This window comes from Arachis hypogaea, chromosome 14, assembly GCF_003086295.3.
Source record: "Arachis hypogaea cultivar Tifrunner chromosome 14, arahy.Tifrunner.gnm2.J5K5, whole genome shotgun sequence".
In the NCBI taxonomy this organism is placed as follows: Eukaryota; Viridiplantae; Streptophyta; class Magnoliopsida; order Fabales; family Fabaceae; genus Arachis; species Arachis hypogaea.
Window position 1 is genome coordinate 20,184,508 of NC_092049.1, and position 15,719 is coordinate 20,200,226.

The 15,719-nt window shown below is 37.7% G+C and overlaps 1 protein-coding gene across 1 annotated transcript; it reads left to right on the forward strand.

Moving 5' to 3' along the window:
• Positions 1-3,746: 3,746 nt before the first annotated feature.
• LOC140178523 (protein FAR1-RELATED SEQUENCE 5-like) lies at positions 3,747-4,693 on the forward strand. The gene is made up of 3 exons (XM_072215696.1): positions 3,747-4,302; positions 4,386-4,503; positions 4,588-4,693. Exons 1-3 carry the CDS (start codon positions 3,747-3,749, stop codon positions 4,691-4,693), a joined length of 780 nt encoding a protein of 259 aa, XP_072071797.1.
• Positions 4,694-15,719: the final 11,026 nt, after the last annotated feature.

Below are 15,719 nucleotides of genomic sequence, written 5' to 3' on the forward strand. Positions count from 1 at the left end.
TAACTCTAACAGCTGTTACACTATAAAGGACTTAATTATAAAATTAAAAGCATTGTAAGAACCCAATTGAAAGGAACAAAAAGACAAAAGTCTCAATTCACTAATTTGATAAAACTATAGGGACTAACAGAATAATTAAACTTTTTTTCTATTCATTAGTTCTTTCCTAATGAGGATAGAAGATCATTTTGACCAGATAACAGAGTTCGTGTGGGCCGTTGGCCGGGTGTAGAATAAATTACAAATTTATGGTTGCTGACTATTGGACAACGATTGGCTATGGTCCCGTTAACTATTTGAACTCTATTAATGTGTAATTAGTTGTTGAATTAATCTTTGTTTTCCTTGTAAATCTTGACAAAGGCATACGCTTGAGAGCAATTTGTACTTTGTATTTATAACCATACTTTTTTTGTTACTATAATATATTTGTGAATCTATATATACGGAAAAGGAAAAAGGATTTGTAGTTGTGTTAAGCTTTGTATGAACCCCTCTTTTAGAAGGATTGGGTAACATATATAAGGTTCTTTTTAGTGTTTCGGTAACTAATTATGGTCTTGTTAATAGATGGTATATTTATGGTAAATGCATATGCTTTTGTGTAGTGTTAATTATTTTAAGTAGTTTTCACTTTTAAAGTTAGAGGAAAATTATCACTTCAATTAGGAAACAAAAAAAAAAGTCAACAGGAATGACCGAATGGGCAAAACAAAAAATGGAAGGGACTATTGGCAAGTACAAATAATATTAATAATAATAATGAAAATTAAGAGCCAATTTATTGGAAAAAAATATTTGGTTTAATTTGAAAAATGTACCGATGTATGAATAATATATACAAGTTTTATTTTTAGGGTTTAATAAATTTGTGTCCTAAAGACATATTTTAACAGATATAATAATAATAATTTTTTAATACTTTTAATATATGTAATGCATTAAATATGGTAAAGATAAAATAATTTTTGACAATAATTTTTATAAAATGTTTTCTTTTAACTTATTGGGGGAATATATTCCGTTGATACCATTTTCACTCGCAGCGTATATATACAACCACAATTGAATTTGTGTGTTTGATGGCATAGAGTGGACTGTGGAGTTTAGGTCTTGCAATGGGTGATTAGGGAAGCTCTGTAGACAATCCACAGTGTTACGGTGGGTATTTAAGATACACATAGAGTTGTTGACTTTATGATTTGTTTATGATAAAGGTTTACAGACAGGGTACTACTATATACGACTTATTAATTGAGATCCAATGACTTGCAGGCAGTGAACAACCAAACAGCAGGTTGGAGTGACATCACAAGGGCAGCAGGTTGTGTAGGAACTACGCTGTGGTGAGTGGAGCAACTCGGAACGGCAAAGAACTGTTGTATGTGCTGGTCCCCAAGGAAGAAGTTGCCGTTACCACCCTGTGGGTTGAACTGAGGTATGCCAGAGTGTTTCACATTTGCTTGGACAGGGCTCGGGATGTATGCATTCGAACCATGGGAGAAAGCCGGGCCAGAAAGGCCCTCTCCACCCTGCACATTGACGAAATAAAGAGACCTAAGGAAAGTTCAAGAATAAAATCATTTAGGGTATGCAATAACCATGAAAAAATACAAATATATGCTTTCTTTGCACCAATTCCTTCCGGCTAGGTAAATTATTTGGCAAAACAAATGTACAATACACGCAAATTTTACAAAGTTTGTAATATACTCATCATCTAACCTCACCACCACCAATGATATTCCATCCGCTACCACCATTCATAACCAGAAAACAGTGAAACAATAATCCGTCCTATAAAAATTTAAATAACATCAACATCAGATTCAAACAACACCACGATGGGGAGACACAAAATCACTATTTGAATTCATGTTACTAAGAGAGGTTCTAATAAAAACAATCATGTTGCTGCCTTTGTGGTAGCTTAGAAACAAGATGCAAGGTCAGACTACAAGAAAAAACACGTAGACTGGTAGTCAATGGGATTCACAATTATATGTTATGAGTCGGTAACAAAATAAAATTATACCCTCATTTTACATGCTTAATATTTGAACATAATAACACTTAATGCTTCATAAATAATCAATTATAAAGGTGATGAAAAAGAAAGCGTAATATTAGTGGTATTTACAAAAAATGATACTGAGTGGAAGAAAACTAAATCAAAGCTTCAATCACCTCTAATAAACACGAGAAATTATCAGAATTCACAATACTTTTGAACACAAATAGCTGCTGAAAGTGATTGCACCCAACAATAGAAGAGTTTGTATATATCAACTAGAACCTATTAATATTGGTCATACATATCCTGAAAATCAGATTACTTTTCCCCCTGAAATGGAACAACTTCTCCTTCCTAAAGTGGTTAAATACAAGTAACTAAGGACTAAATATATTTTGGGTTGGTTACTTATGTTAATTAATATAGTTTCTTTCAAGTGACAAATTAAATATTGTGAACAACAAAGAATAATAAATTTACATGAATGATAATAGGAAAAGTATTGGGTACCAAAAGAGTATCTGTCAACTTTTAACAATAATAATTAATTATTACTTTTTAATCTCAATTAGGAATGTATTGGGGTCCATTAAGTAGAATTTTAAAACATTAAGATTTGGCTCCGCGCATGGTAGTTACGACGTCAAGCTTGAAGGTGTCACGCAACCCTAATCCTCTTACCCGTCGTCGGCCATCTCTCCGTCCTGGAACTTTCCCTGTCACTGGAACGCCACAATTACCGCTCGATGCTGACTGCCCCTTCCCTCGATCCCATTTTGTGACACCACTATTCCCGTGAAAGCGAACTCATCCTACGCACTGATATCGCACCCTAACCTCACTGTGGGTGTCGTCGTTGTCGTGGATGCACAATGAGCCATAGCGTTCCACCTCCGTTGAGCCATAGCCTTTCACCTCCATAGGTTCAACGTGAACAGACCTCACATAATGCCGGCAACGTGAGCAGTCCCTCTCATTGACAAACAGCATTCCAACCCCACAGGAGAAAGGTGTATGTGTCCCTGTTGAAAGCGATTGGACCATATTGCGTCGATAAATCCATCAATTTAGGGAAAAGGATTGTAAACTTTTGAACATTCTAATCTCATCCATGCCAATGTCCCGTCTCTGAGTGAAGAGGACACTCAACGTGTAGACAAGGTAAATTATGTAGAGTAGTATAATTGGTCATGTTTCTTTCCAACATGTTTTTTATTTAATTTTTGGGGTATTGACAGTGATACTCTTTTTTGGAAGAATTGTGATTTTGTTCGTTTAATTAGAATTAGTGTGGATATTCATTCTTTATTTTATGCTTTCATGATGCTACGATTTTGACATATGATGTGTTTTGTTAATTATTTTTATTCACCATGTTGCTTTGATGTTTGCAACTTTGATTAGATTTTTATTTTTTAGATATTAACATCGATAGTGTTGTTTTTAATTAGTGTACTTTTGTTTTTTTAATTAATTGGTGTTATCAATGAATAAGCGGATGTTGGAAGAGTTTTTACAAGTGTTGAATAGTGGATGGTTATCTTTTTTTTTGTGATATGTTCTTGGTTTTCGATTTTAAGGAGAAGAATCTGTAGATGTTATTGAGTTAGAGGATGATGCATCGGAATTGATTCATGAGGTGCAAAATTTATTATATTGTTGTCACAATACTAATCAGTTATTGGAAATTAATTCTTTAAGTGTGTTCGGTGTTGAATTTTGTGTTGTTTGAATGGATTTGCAGTTGCCAGATTACACTCGAATTCTAATAGAGAAAATCCCGTACGTAGAATTGCGATTTGTTTTGTTGCAGCGCGCACAAGAGTTCTATTCTAATTATGCAAAGAAAGTAGGGTTCGTGACTAGGACTAGGAATACCAACTTTGACAAGATAAGGAAGAAATCAAGGATACCCATTAACCAATCGATACATTGCAATCGTGAAGGTTATCAGGAGTCTCAAGTGAAGGCAGCATCTCGGGTAAAGAAAATAACAACGGCGAGGTGCAGATCAAGGATGTACGTGATGTTTGATAGGCAGAAGGATAATTGGATGGTGTCCAAATTAGAACTAAAGCATACTCACCCGTGTTCTGCTAAGCAAGCTGTCTATTACCACGAGTACAGGGAACTGAACATGCATGCCAAGTGCGTGATTCTGGACAATGATGAGGTTGGCATATGGACCAACAAGACTTACGTCGCACTAGCAAATGAGGTTAGTGGGTCATCAAATTTGGGTTACTCAGAAAAGGATGTGAGAAATTACACTACAAGAAATATGCGCTGTGGTGACGAAAATGTAGATGTTAAGGAAATGCTGAACTATTTTATGTGAATGAAAGTTATCAACCCGAATTTTTTTATGCAGTAGATGTGGATGCAGCTAACAAGTTTAGGAGTGCACTCTGGGTAGACGCAAAGTGCAAGGCGTCCTACGAATATTATGGAGACGTGGTGTCGTTTGATACAACGTACAGTAGAAACAAGTATGTATGTGTTTGTGCCTCTTTTGAAAGGTTTATAGTTTTGACACTATCGCGAGTTCTTACTTGTGGCTGTATTTTTTGTAGGCATGGGCTACCATTTGCATCTTTTGTTGGTGTCAACCATCACGGGAAGTCCACCTTAATCGAATGTGCTTTGCTGGGGAACGAGGAAATATGTAGCTTTGAGTGAGTCTTTACGCAATGGCTGAAGTGCATGGGAACTCCCCCACAAGCTATCATGACGGACCAGTGAAAGTCCATGTTTGGTGCTATTAGGAATGTCCTTTCAAATACTCGCCACCGGTGGTGCATATGACACATTGAAGAAGATACTATATAAGCTCGAAGGATATGCTTGGTAAAGAGAAATACATGCTACAATGGCTAGCATTGTTTGGAATGCCCACTCTATGGAATGTTTCGTGAAAGATTGGGCTAGATTCATTGCTGAGTTTAACCTAGAGCATAACAGATGGCTATCAGGTTCGTTTTGTATTGTGCATTTATGCTCCTTTTGGAGAGTAGATTTTTGTGAAGCTTTTTTTTTAAGTATAATCACTTTTAATCCCATTTACATCAGATGATTTATAACCTATTTGGATACTTTATGGGATGTCTCTGTTTGAAAGTCGATGTTTGTTTGGTTCACTAAGTCTGTAGATGTGTGTTGTGATGTAGCTCAGTATTCATGATGGTGGTTTTTTCTCTTTTTTTTTTTGTTTTTGTAGAACTTTATGACGATCGTCGAATGTGGGTTCCAGTCTATTTTCAAGGTGAATTTTGGATTGGATGAGAAGCACCCAGAGGAGTGAGAGTATGCATGATTTTTACGGCGGTTTCTTGCATTGCAACAGTGGATTAGTTCAGTTCGTGCATGAGCTCAAGAGGGCGATTTCTTTCATGTGACCATGGACAAGTAATACCTACATTATGGGGAGTCTAGGTACTGCACGAACGGTGTCGAGTTTGACCCATCGACATATAAGGTTCGGTGCAAGTGCAACATGTTTAAATCAAGAGGTATTCTTTGTTGTCACTGTCTTGCTGTGTGCTTTTATTACAAAGTAGACAAAGTACCATCTTTCTATGTTCTCCCTCGATGGAGCAAGAATGTACAGTGCAAATACACTTTCATCAAGAGAAACCATGACGAGAAGCGATCATATGAAAGCCACAACATATTCAGAGGACTGTGTTCACACTTCTTTAATATTGCTCAAGATTTCGTGACATGTGAAGAAGAAGCAGCCATGTTACATTCGGGTCTTGACGAGTTGTGGGAAAAGCTATTTGATTATTATGCAAACCTAGAGTCCAAAAGTGTTCCAACTACACAGAACAGCATGGTGACATAACGTGAACCTGCTCTTGGTGCATCTAGCATTCGACTTACTTCAAAGGTGGCAACGAAGGGTATGCTGAGATTGAAGAGGATTAGATCTAAACTAGACAGCTTGATCAAGAATTTATGTGAAGAAAGAAGAAGAATGCACCCCTGGTATGTTTTTACCATTTGGTTACTTTTGAACCACTTGTTAACATGACTTGATGGAGACAAATACAATTTTTTTAATGCGTGGTGCTTTTTTCTAGGAAAATGATGAAGCAGTCAATCCAAATATAGTGGTGGGTTTTGCCGTGCAAGCGAATGAATCACAGGAACATGGCGGGTTCATGTCTTTGTTAAACTCGTTTCGAAATACTTAGAAGAATTTTGATTATAGATTTGTAAGGAGAATTCCTTTTTTTTTATTTTGATTTTTGTTCCACTTCTCTTTAACAAAGTATTCAGGTTTTTTATTTAACAAACAATTTTAAGTTGAGGATGTATTATTACTTTTTAAATGTCATCCACTGATATTATTATACTATTATAAGTTTTATAAGTTTGACTTAGCTCACCAAAATAATCACAATTTTCATCTCCTTTTAACGCGGAGGACAAAAGAGAGTAGGTTTCTTTAATTTAGGCTTCATCATGCAAACAAGTCTCCAACTGAAACCTTGATTTTAATGAAAAGGAAAAAAATAAACAAAAAAAGGAACCTCCATTACAAGGCATATCCAATGACAGAGAAGCCCATGAAAGCAACGTAAGCAAAAGATATAGCTAGTGGAAGACACATCTGTAAATAGACATACACAGAAGACACGAACCAAATAACCAACTCATGTTGGAGGACATATTGGTCTAAGACACCACTAGTAGAAGACATCCATATATACACACACCTTGGAAGAAGACACGATGAAAATAAACACACCCCTCGAAAGACACATCCGTGATTAAATAAACACATGAAAGACACATTGGCAGAAGACACATCCAACAGAATACACATCCATATATACACACCTCGGAAGAAGGCACGACGAAAATACACACACCCATTGGAAGACACATCCGTGATTAAACGAACACACGAAAGACACATTGGCAAAAGACACCTCCAACAGAAGACAGATCCATATATAGACACGACGTACATAGACACACCTCTCAGAAGACACCTCCATGATTAAATGAAAACACGAAAGACACATTGGCTAAAAACACCTCCAGCAGAAGACACATCCATAGTTAAATAAAAACTCAAAAGACACATTAGCAAAAGACACTTCCAGCAGATGACACATCCGTTTTCAGACACCTGCAAACAATACACAACCAACATACATGCATATATTAGAAGACACATCCATATCTAACGAAAGACACCTGTATTGGAAGTCACGTCCATTACTAGACACATCCAAAAATAACATCTTGAAACCTCAACATGTTTGGCCATTGCAAATAAAAACAACTTAAAACATAGCAAGTGTTTAGTCTGCGCAAAATAAAAAAAGATAAACCAATCTCCTAAAGACAAGATTCACATTCACAGTACATGAAATCTCGTTGAATTAACCAACAAAGTTCAACAAGGTTCACAGAATCCAAAACAACATAAGAATCCAAAATAAACATAAGGATCCAAAGCAAATAGTCACTGTGTGTAAGACAAGGAAAATATCAATTTCAAACAAAATATAGCTCAGCATATGAGGGTATCCTCGGACTAGGTAAAGAATAATGTAATATGCATCTTTTTTCTTCTCAAGTTTAGCTCCTTTTGATGGGCTTTTTCTTCGGCAATCCTGCATCTCGCCAAAGCATGCTCTTTGTGCCAGGTGCTATGAACAGATTCTTAATCTCCTTATGTTTGTTCCTTGGATGGTTGCGGCGCACAATAAGTTGAGGACGGCTGTCAATGGCATTCAGTGCATCTCTAATGGCTGAATTTTTATGGTCCAGAATGATGTCAAGCATTATTTCCAACCTATATAACTTGATGGTGTCCTGCATGTGAAAATCAATATTGAATGAATGCATTTAGGTACAAACAGTGTTGTGTGTTTACATAATCAGTTATTTAACTATAGAATTTGGAAGCTCACATAATTCCAGTCATTCAGTTTTTTGCCTTCGGTCCAATACTCCATGAATTTTATTGCGTATACACCACAATCAAAACTATGTGAATGGAAACAACATGATGTATTAGCAGAACCGGTATGCATGCAATGAAACTTACCAATTAAGACATGGCAAGATTTTGAGGGGGAATCACCCATTTGGTTGTAGTGGAATAGAAGCGTATGTGCAAGGCATGCCTTTTGAGTAGGCTTATATGTAGGATGGCCACCTGAGTTATGTCTTCAATGAGCCTTCCCTGAAATAAATGCAAAGTATAAACATAATATAATACTACGAGTTAAATAGATTATCAAAGTCATGAGATATCGTGGTACGGCATATGCATCTAGCCTCATCCGTGATGTATTATGTGGTTTAGTGTGTAAGCTATCTAGTACGAATAGCCTTTTTCTAAAGACGTCAAATGCATACACCCACCAGTGACGGGTCATACATACGGAAAAAAATCACTGCAACAATATGCAATTGTAACTAGGCAAATTACGTACACGGATAAAGAGAAAAACATATTGGTTGTTCGAGTGCAACGATGTAAGTAACGTATCATATGGCAAATAGACTTACCAAATTTTTCTTTGAAGCTGCTACCTTGTCAAAATACCTTGTGTCAGCACCAAAGTGTTCACCCAAACCCACATATACGAGAGTTGGCCCGTCCTCAAAGTGCATTGGTACTAACATCATTTCTTGTCCAAAGATGAATTTGTTAGTGTTTATAATCTGTAATGCACTTAAATGATTCACATAAACGTATCCTTACCAGTATTCCCGGTAAACGTTTCCTTACCAATATCCCCAGACACACACAGCAGAAATCATACGTGAATCTTTTTAACCCTGAGTCATTGAATGTGCAACACATCCAGTGCATGACCTACATCACCGGATCTTAAAATATAAATGTCACCAGACTATGAGAACAAAAACAAACTGGAGTAACATGTTTTTAGGTTACATACATTGTTATTGAGCTAAGAACGCGATCTCAGTGTGCACAAGTCCTCCCTTGCCAGGACTAGGTATGGTCTACCATCATATGATGCTACTGTTTGCTGTCTATCAAGAGATATGTCCACACCACACCTTCTAATTCGTTGTTCATCCCACTCAATAAGTTTCTCTCTCCGAAGTAACAGATGGACGGGCTGGGGGACGGTGTGGGTGTTTTAAAGATCTGGATCATCCCAAGTGAGAATGAGGGCCGCTGTGGTCTGGGTGTGCGACAACAAGAACCTTTTGGAATTATGGTTTGGATTGGATCCACGATAATGGATTTTGGGTTGTAACTAGTGGTTTCAATATGTTTGGCCCTACTTTATAGGGCCAGAAGAACAAAAGACCCTATAACTAATAGGGTCAAATTTTTAAAAAGCCCTCAGGGCCAACCCACGGGCCACTTAGTCCTATTTTTTTTTTACATTGTTCTCTATCTCAACAACACATAAAACTTATTAAAAGTCATTAGCTTGTTCTATCCCTTTGTCATTTTTATGTGTAGAAAATAAACAAATTAAAAAATAAATATTAATAATGTGCATTGATCATATTAAATCCAACTTTTAACTATATACATCAAGAAATCAAACATGGCATTCACTATCTCATCATCTTTCTCCTTACTCTTTAGTATCTACCATCAATAATATCTCTAGAAAATCAAAATAAAGAATACATAAAAATTCATCATCTAAAATTATGAATGTTGACGGGGATGCATCGATTCTGTTGACACTTCTTCATGAATTTCACCAATTTCATCATCTAAAATCAATCAATTAAAAAACAATTAGAAACTTAATTTAAAATATTATTTAAGAAAATAGCATAAATGTTTACCATAATGATTTGGAACAAATTCACGTAACCAACTCCTTGTGCAAATAAGCATTTGGACATGCTCATGAAGAGTGAAACTTCTGTATTTTGTTAAAACACCTCCACCAATACTGAATGCATACTCAGATGCTACTGTAGCAATGGGAATATTTAAAACATCTCTAGCCAAAACTGACAGAGTAGGAAACCTTATCCTCATTAGTCTTCCAAAAATTCAGCACATCATACTTCAAATCGTCTTCATTGGTGTGAATCAAACCTTCCTTTAGATAAATCTCTAATTCATCTTTATCCGTGGAAGTTTAGGTTTCACAGTCAAATTCTATAAACTCCTAAAAAATGTAGCATAAAGATTATTTAAGTAACAAATAAACATAATAGGAGAAAAATAATACTAGATTAGAATTAAATATCTTCATCACCATTTTGCTCTTCTTTGTAAGTCTTCCTTCTTCAGGTGACTTAGGAGATTGGTTACTACTTTAAAAAATTGTTGAACCACCAAAAGTATTTAAATACTCTCTATACAACTTTTTAAATTTCTTCAATACTTCATTTGCCTTCAATTCAAAGGTTGAAGGATCTAATATTTTGTAACAAAATCTCAAGAACTTTAATTTTAATCGAGGATCAAGAATTACTCCAAAAGTCCAGACGGTGCTATAATCCTTTCAATATTTATCAAACTTCACCTTTATTCTGAAAGCCATGTTCATAATAATAGCATTATCACAAATTTGATTGTCTTCAAAAAGACATTCAATTTTCCAAACTTCACTACAAGATTAATATCTATTTGAGGGAGTATTTTGGTGGAGGTTTCTAAAAACCTCCATAATATATTTTATCTATGACAATTTAAAAAATCTCCATTAATAATTAATTAAAATTAAATTTTAAAATAAAATCTAATTTTTTCAAATTTTCAAAATTGAGAGACTGAGTTAGCTGTGAGACTGAGTTAGCTAAGAGAGCACTTGTCGAGTAATTTTTAGGGTTCTACCGCCATTTCTGCCGTCATTGCCGCTGCCATTTTCGCCGCCAGCACCGCCACCACTGCCATGTCATTGTGGTAGAGAGCTTCTGCCATGTTCGTTCTATACTGTTGTTGCTGCCTGGTGGCACAAATTGTGAATCACACTTTTCACAACTCGTACCACTAACCAGCAAGTGCACTGGGTCGTCCAAGTAATACCTTACGTGAGTAAGGGTCGAATCCCACAGAGATTGTTGGTTTGAAGCAATCTATGGTTATCTTGTAAATCTTAGTCAGGAAGTCAATTATGTTTATCAGTTGAATTATGAATAACCAGTAGAGCATAAATTAAAAGTTACTTGTTGTGTAGTAATGGAGAATATGTTGGAGTTTTGGAGATGCTTTGTCTTCTGAATCTCTGCTTTCCTCTGTCTTCTGATTCACGCACGCACGTCCTCCTATGGCAAGCTGTGTGTTGGTGGATCACCATTGTCAATGGCTACCTTCCATCCTTCCAGTGAAAACTACGCTCACGCGCTCTGTCACAGCACGGCTAATCACCGGTTGGTTCTCGATCTGGTTGGAATAGGATTTACTATCCTTTTGCGTCTGTCACTAACGCCCAGCCTTCAGGAGTTTGAAGCTCGTCACAGTCATTCAATCCTTGAATCCTACTCGGAATACCACAGACAAGGTTTAGACTTTCCGGATTCTCATGAATGCTGCCATAAAGTCTAGCTTATACCACGAAGATTCTGATTAAGGAATCTAAGAGATACTCATTCAATCGTATATAGAACGGAGGTGGTTGTCAGGCACGCGTTCATGGTTTGAGAAAGGTGATGAATGTCACGGATCATCACCTCCATCATAGTTAAGCGCGAATGAACATCTTAGATAGGAACAAGCGTGTTTGAATGGAAAACAGAAATACTTGCATTAATTCATCGAGACACAGCAGAGCTCCTCACCCCCAACAATGGGGTTTAGAGACTCATGCCGTCAGAGAATACAAAGTTTAGATCTGAAATGTCATGAGATACAAAATAAGTCTCTAAAAGTTGTTTAAATACTAAACTAGTAGCCTAGGGTTACAAAATATGAGTGGACTATGATGGATGATGCAGAGATCCACTTCTGGGGCCCACTTGGTGTGCTGGGGCCCACTTGGTGTGTGCTGGGGCTGAGACTTTAAGCAATCCACGTGCAGAGGCCATTTGTGGAGTTGAACGCCAGTTTTTGTGCCAGTTTGGGCGTTCAACTCCAGTTTTTGATCCTTTTCTGGCGCTGGACGCCAGATTTGGGCAGAAGACTAGCGTTGAACGCCAGTTTATGTCATCTATTCTTGTGCAAAGTATGGACTATTATATATTTCTGGAAAGCCCTGGATGTCTACTTTCCAACGCAATTGGAAGCACGCCATTTCGAGTTCTGTAGCTCCAGAAAATCCACTTTGAGTGCAGGGAGGTCAGAATCCAACAGCATCAGCAGTCCTTTTTCAGCCTGAATCAGATTTTTGCTCAGCTCCTTCAATTTCAGCCAGAAAAATACCTGAAATTACAGAAAAACACACAACTCATAGTAAAGTCCAGAAATATGAATTTTTCCTAAAAACTACTAGAAATAGACTAAAAACTAACTAAAACATACTCTAAACTATATGAAATTATCCCCAAAAAGCGTATAAAATATCCGCTCATCACAACACCAAACTTAAACTGTTGCTTGTCCTCAAGCAACTAGACAAATAAAATAGAAGACTAATAGGTTGAGAGGCAATAATATCTCAGAGTTTTTGAATGAAGCTCAGATTCTACTTAGATGAGCGGGACTAGTAGCTTTTTGCTTCTGAACAGTTTTGGCATCTCACTTTATCTATTGAAGCTCAGAGTGATTGGCATCTATAGGAACTTAGAATTCAGATAATGTTATTGATTCTCTTAGTTTAGTGTGATGATTCTTGAACACAGCTTCTTTATGAGTCTTGGCCGTGGCCCTAAGCACTTTGTTTTCCAGTATTACCACCGGATACATAAATGCCACAGACACATAATTGGGTGAACCTTTTCAGATTGTGACTCAGCTTTGCTAAAGTCCCCAATTAGAGGTGTCCAGAGTTCTTAAGCACACTCTTCTTTTTACTTTGGACCTTGACTTTAACCGCTCAGTCTCAAGTTTTCACTTGACACCTTCACGCCACAAGCACATGGTTAGGGACAGCTTGGTTTAGCCGCTTAGACCAGGATTTTATTCCTTTAGGCCCTCCTATCCACTGATGCTCAAAGCCTTGGGATCCTTTTTAATTGCCCTTGCCTTTTGGTTTTAAGGGTTATTGGCTTTTTCTGCTTGCTTTTTCTCTCTTTTTTTTCTCTTCTTTTTTTTTTCTGCAAGCTTTGTTCTTTGCTGTTTTTTCTTGCTTCAAGAATCATTTTTATGATTTTTCAGATCATCAATAACATGTCTCATGTTCATCCTTCTTTCAAGAGCCAACATATTTAACAGTCTTAAACAACAAATTCAAAAGACATATGCACTGTTCAAGCATTCATTCAGAAGACAGAAAGCATTGCCACCACATTTAACTAATTAGAATTTCTCTTATTAAAACTCGAAATTTTATTGCCTCTTATTCAAAAGATCTACTACTTTATTCATGTTTGCTGATGATGAGAAAAATAAGCTATAGCTTAATTGGAGATAAAAACAAAATAGATACTAATTACTACTATATGACTCCTAAGGTAAAATTAAAATAAGAACAGTTATCACAGAGTTAAGGCTAAGATTAGAACTCAACAACCTTGAGGTTTGGGAAGTGGATGTTCCTCTAGTCTGTGAGGTGCTTGGTCCTTCAAGAGAGAATTTCTGGCGCTTCAGTTCCTTTAAATCACGCCCTTGCTCCTCTTGGAGTGGGTTGTTTTCCTTTAGGGGCCATGATCTTAGTGATCACGGATAAGCACACCAAACTTAGAGCTTTGCTTGTCCTCAAGCAAAAGAAAAAGAAGGAGATGGGTAGAAGGAGAGCTCCTCCCCACCATCCTGGCGTTTAAACGCCCAAACACTGCCTGTTTTGGGCGTTCAACGCCCAAATGCTGCTCTCCTGGGCGTTCAACGCCCAGTTGTTGCCCTTTTCTGGCGTTGAACGCCAGATAGCTATCCTTACTGGCGTTCAGCGCCCACTGGATGCCCATTTTGGGCGCTGAACGCCCAAAATGGCCTTCACTGGTGTTTTCTTGCCAGTAAGCTCCCTATCTCTGTTTTGTGTGTAGATTCCTTCTGTAACCCTGTAAACTTATACAAATGATTCTTTACCTTAGTGTCAGTGAACTTTATATAAACAAATAAAAATAAAAATAGGGCAAAATGCTTAGAGGATTGTTGCCCCATGGCTGGGTTGCCTCCCAGCAAGCGCTTCTTTATTGTCTTTAGCTGGACCTTGCTGAGCTTTTAATCTAGCTTCAGCCTTGAGCATTCTTGCTCAATGTTGCCCTCAAGATAATGCTTGATTCTCTGTCCATTGACAATGAACTTCTTATCAGAATCAATATCTTGAAGCTCCACATAACCATATGGTGACACACTTGTAATCACGTATGGTCCCCTCCACCGGGATTTCAGTTTTCCGGGGAATAGCCTGAGTCTAGAGTTAAACAACAGGACCTTCTGTCCTGGTTCAAAGATTCTAGATGACAGCTTTCTGTCATGCCATTTTTTTTATTTTTCTTTATAAAGCTTGGCATTTTCGAAAGCTGTGAATCTGAATTCCTCTAGCTCATTTAGCTGGAGCAATCATTTTTCTCCTGCTAATTTGGCATCTAAGTTTAGGAATCTGGTTGCCCAGTAGGCCTTATGTTCCAGTTCCACGGGCAAGTGGCATGCCTTACCATACACGAGTTGGTATGGAGAGGTTCCTATAGGGGTCTTGAATGCTGTTCTGTAAGCCCACAGAGCATCATCCAAGCTCCTTGCCCAATCCTTTCTACGGGTATTTACTGTCCGTTCCAGGATTCTCTTTAATTCTCTGTTAGAGACTTCAGCTTGCCCGTTGGTTTGTGGATGATATGGAGTGGCCACTTTGTGGCGAATTCCATACCGAACCATGGCAGAGTAAAGCTGTTTGTTGCAGAAGTGAGTGCCCCCATCACTGATTAATACTCTAGGGACACCAAACCTGCTAAAGATATGTTTCTGGAGGAACTTCAGCACTGTTTTAGTATCATTGGTGGGTGTGGCAATAGCCTCAACCCATTTTGATACATAGTCAACTGCCACCAGAATATAAGTGTTTGAGTATGATGGTGGGAAAGGTCCCATGAAGTCAATTCCCCATACATCAAACAACTCTATTTCCAAGATTCCTTGTTGAGGCATGGCGTAACCATGAGGCAGATTACCAGCTCTTTGGCAACTGTCACAATTACGTACAAATTCTCGGGAATCTTTATAGAGTGTGGGCCAATAGAAGCCACATTGGAGGACCTTGGTGGCTGTTCGCTCACCTCCGAAATGGCCTCCATATTGAGATCCATGGCAATGCCATAGGATTCTCTGTGCTTCCTCTCTGGGGACACACCTACGGATAATTCCGTCTGCACATCTCTTAAAGAGATAGGGTTCATCCCACAAGTAGTACTTTGCATCAGTAATTAGTTTCTTTTTTTGTATTCTATTGTACTCCTTGGGTATGAACCTTGCAGCTTTATAGTTTGCAATATCGGCAAACCATGGTGCTTCCTGAATGGCAAATAGATGCTCATCAGGGAATGTCTCAGAGATCTCAAGGAAGGGGAGGGACGTCCCTTCCACTGGCTCTATCCGGGACAGATGATCAGCTACTTGGTTCTCTGTCCCTTTTCTGTCTCTTATTTCTATATCAAACTCTTGCAGAAGCAATACCCATCTGATGAGCCTGGGTTTTGAATC

Excerpts from the sequence above, each read along its gene's own strand:
- LOC140178523 (XM_072215696.1), top strand. The coding sequence starts at position 3,747 with ATGGATTTGCAGTTGCCAGATTACACTCGAATTCTAATAGAGAAAATC. Across the intron at positions 4,303-4,385 it reads CACTACAAGAAATATGCGCT|TAGATGTGGATGCAGCTAAC; the intron begins GTGGTGACGAAA and ends TTTTTTATGCAG. Across the intron at positions 4,504-4,587 it reads ACAACGTACAGTAGAAACAA|GCATGGGCTACCATTTGCAT; the intron begins GTATGTATGTGT and ends TATTTTTTGTAG.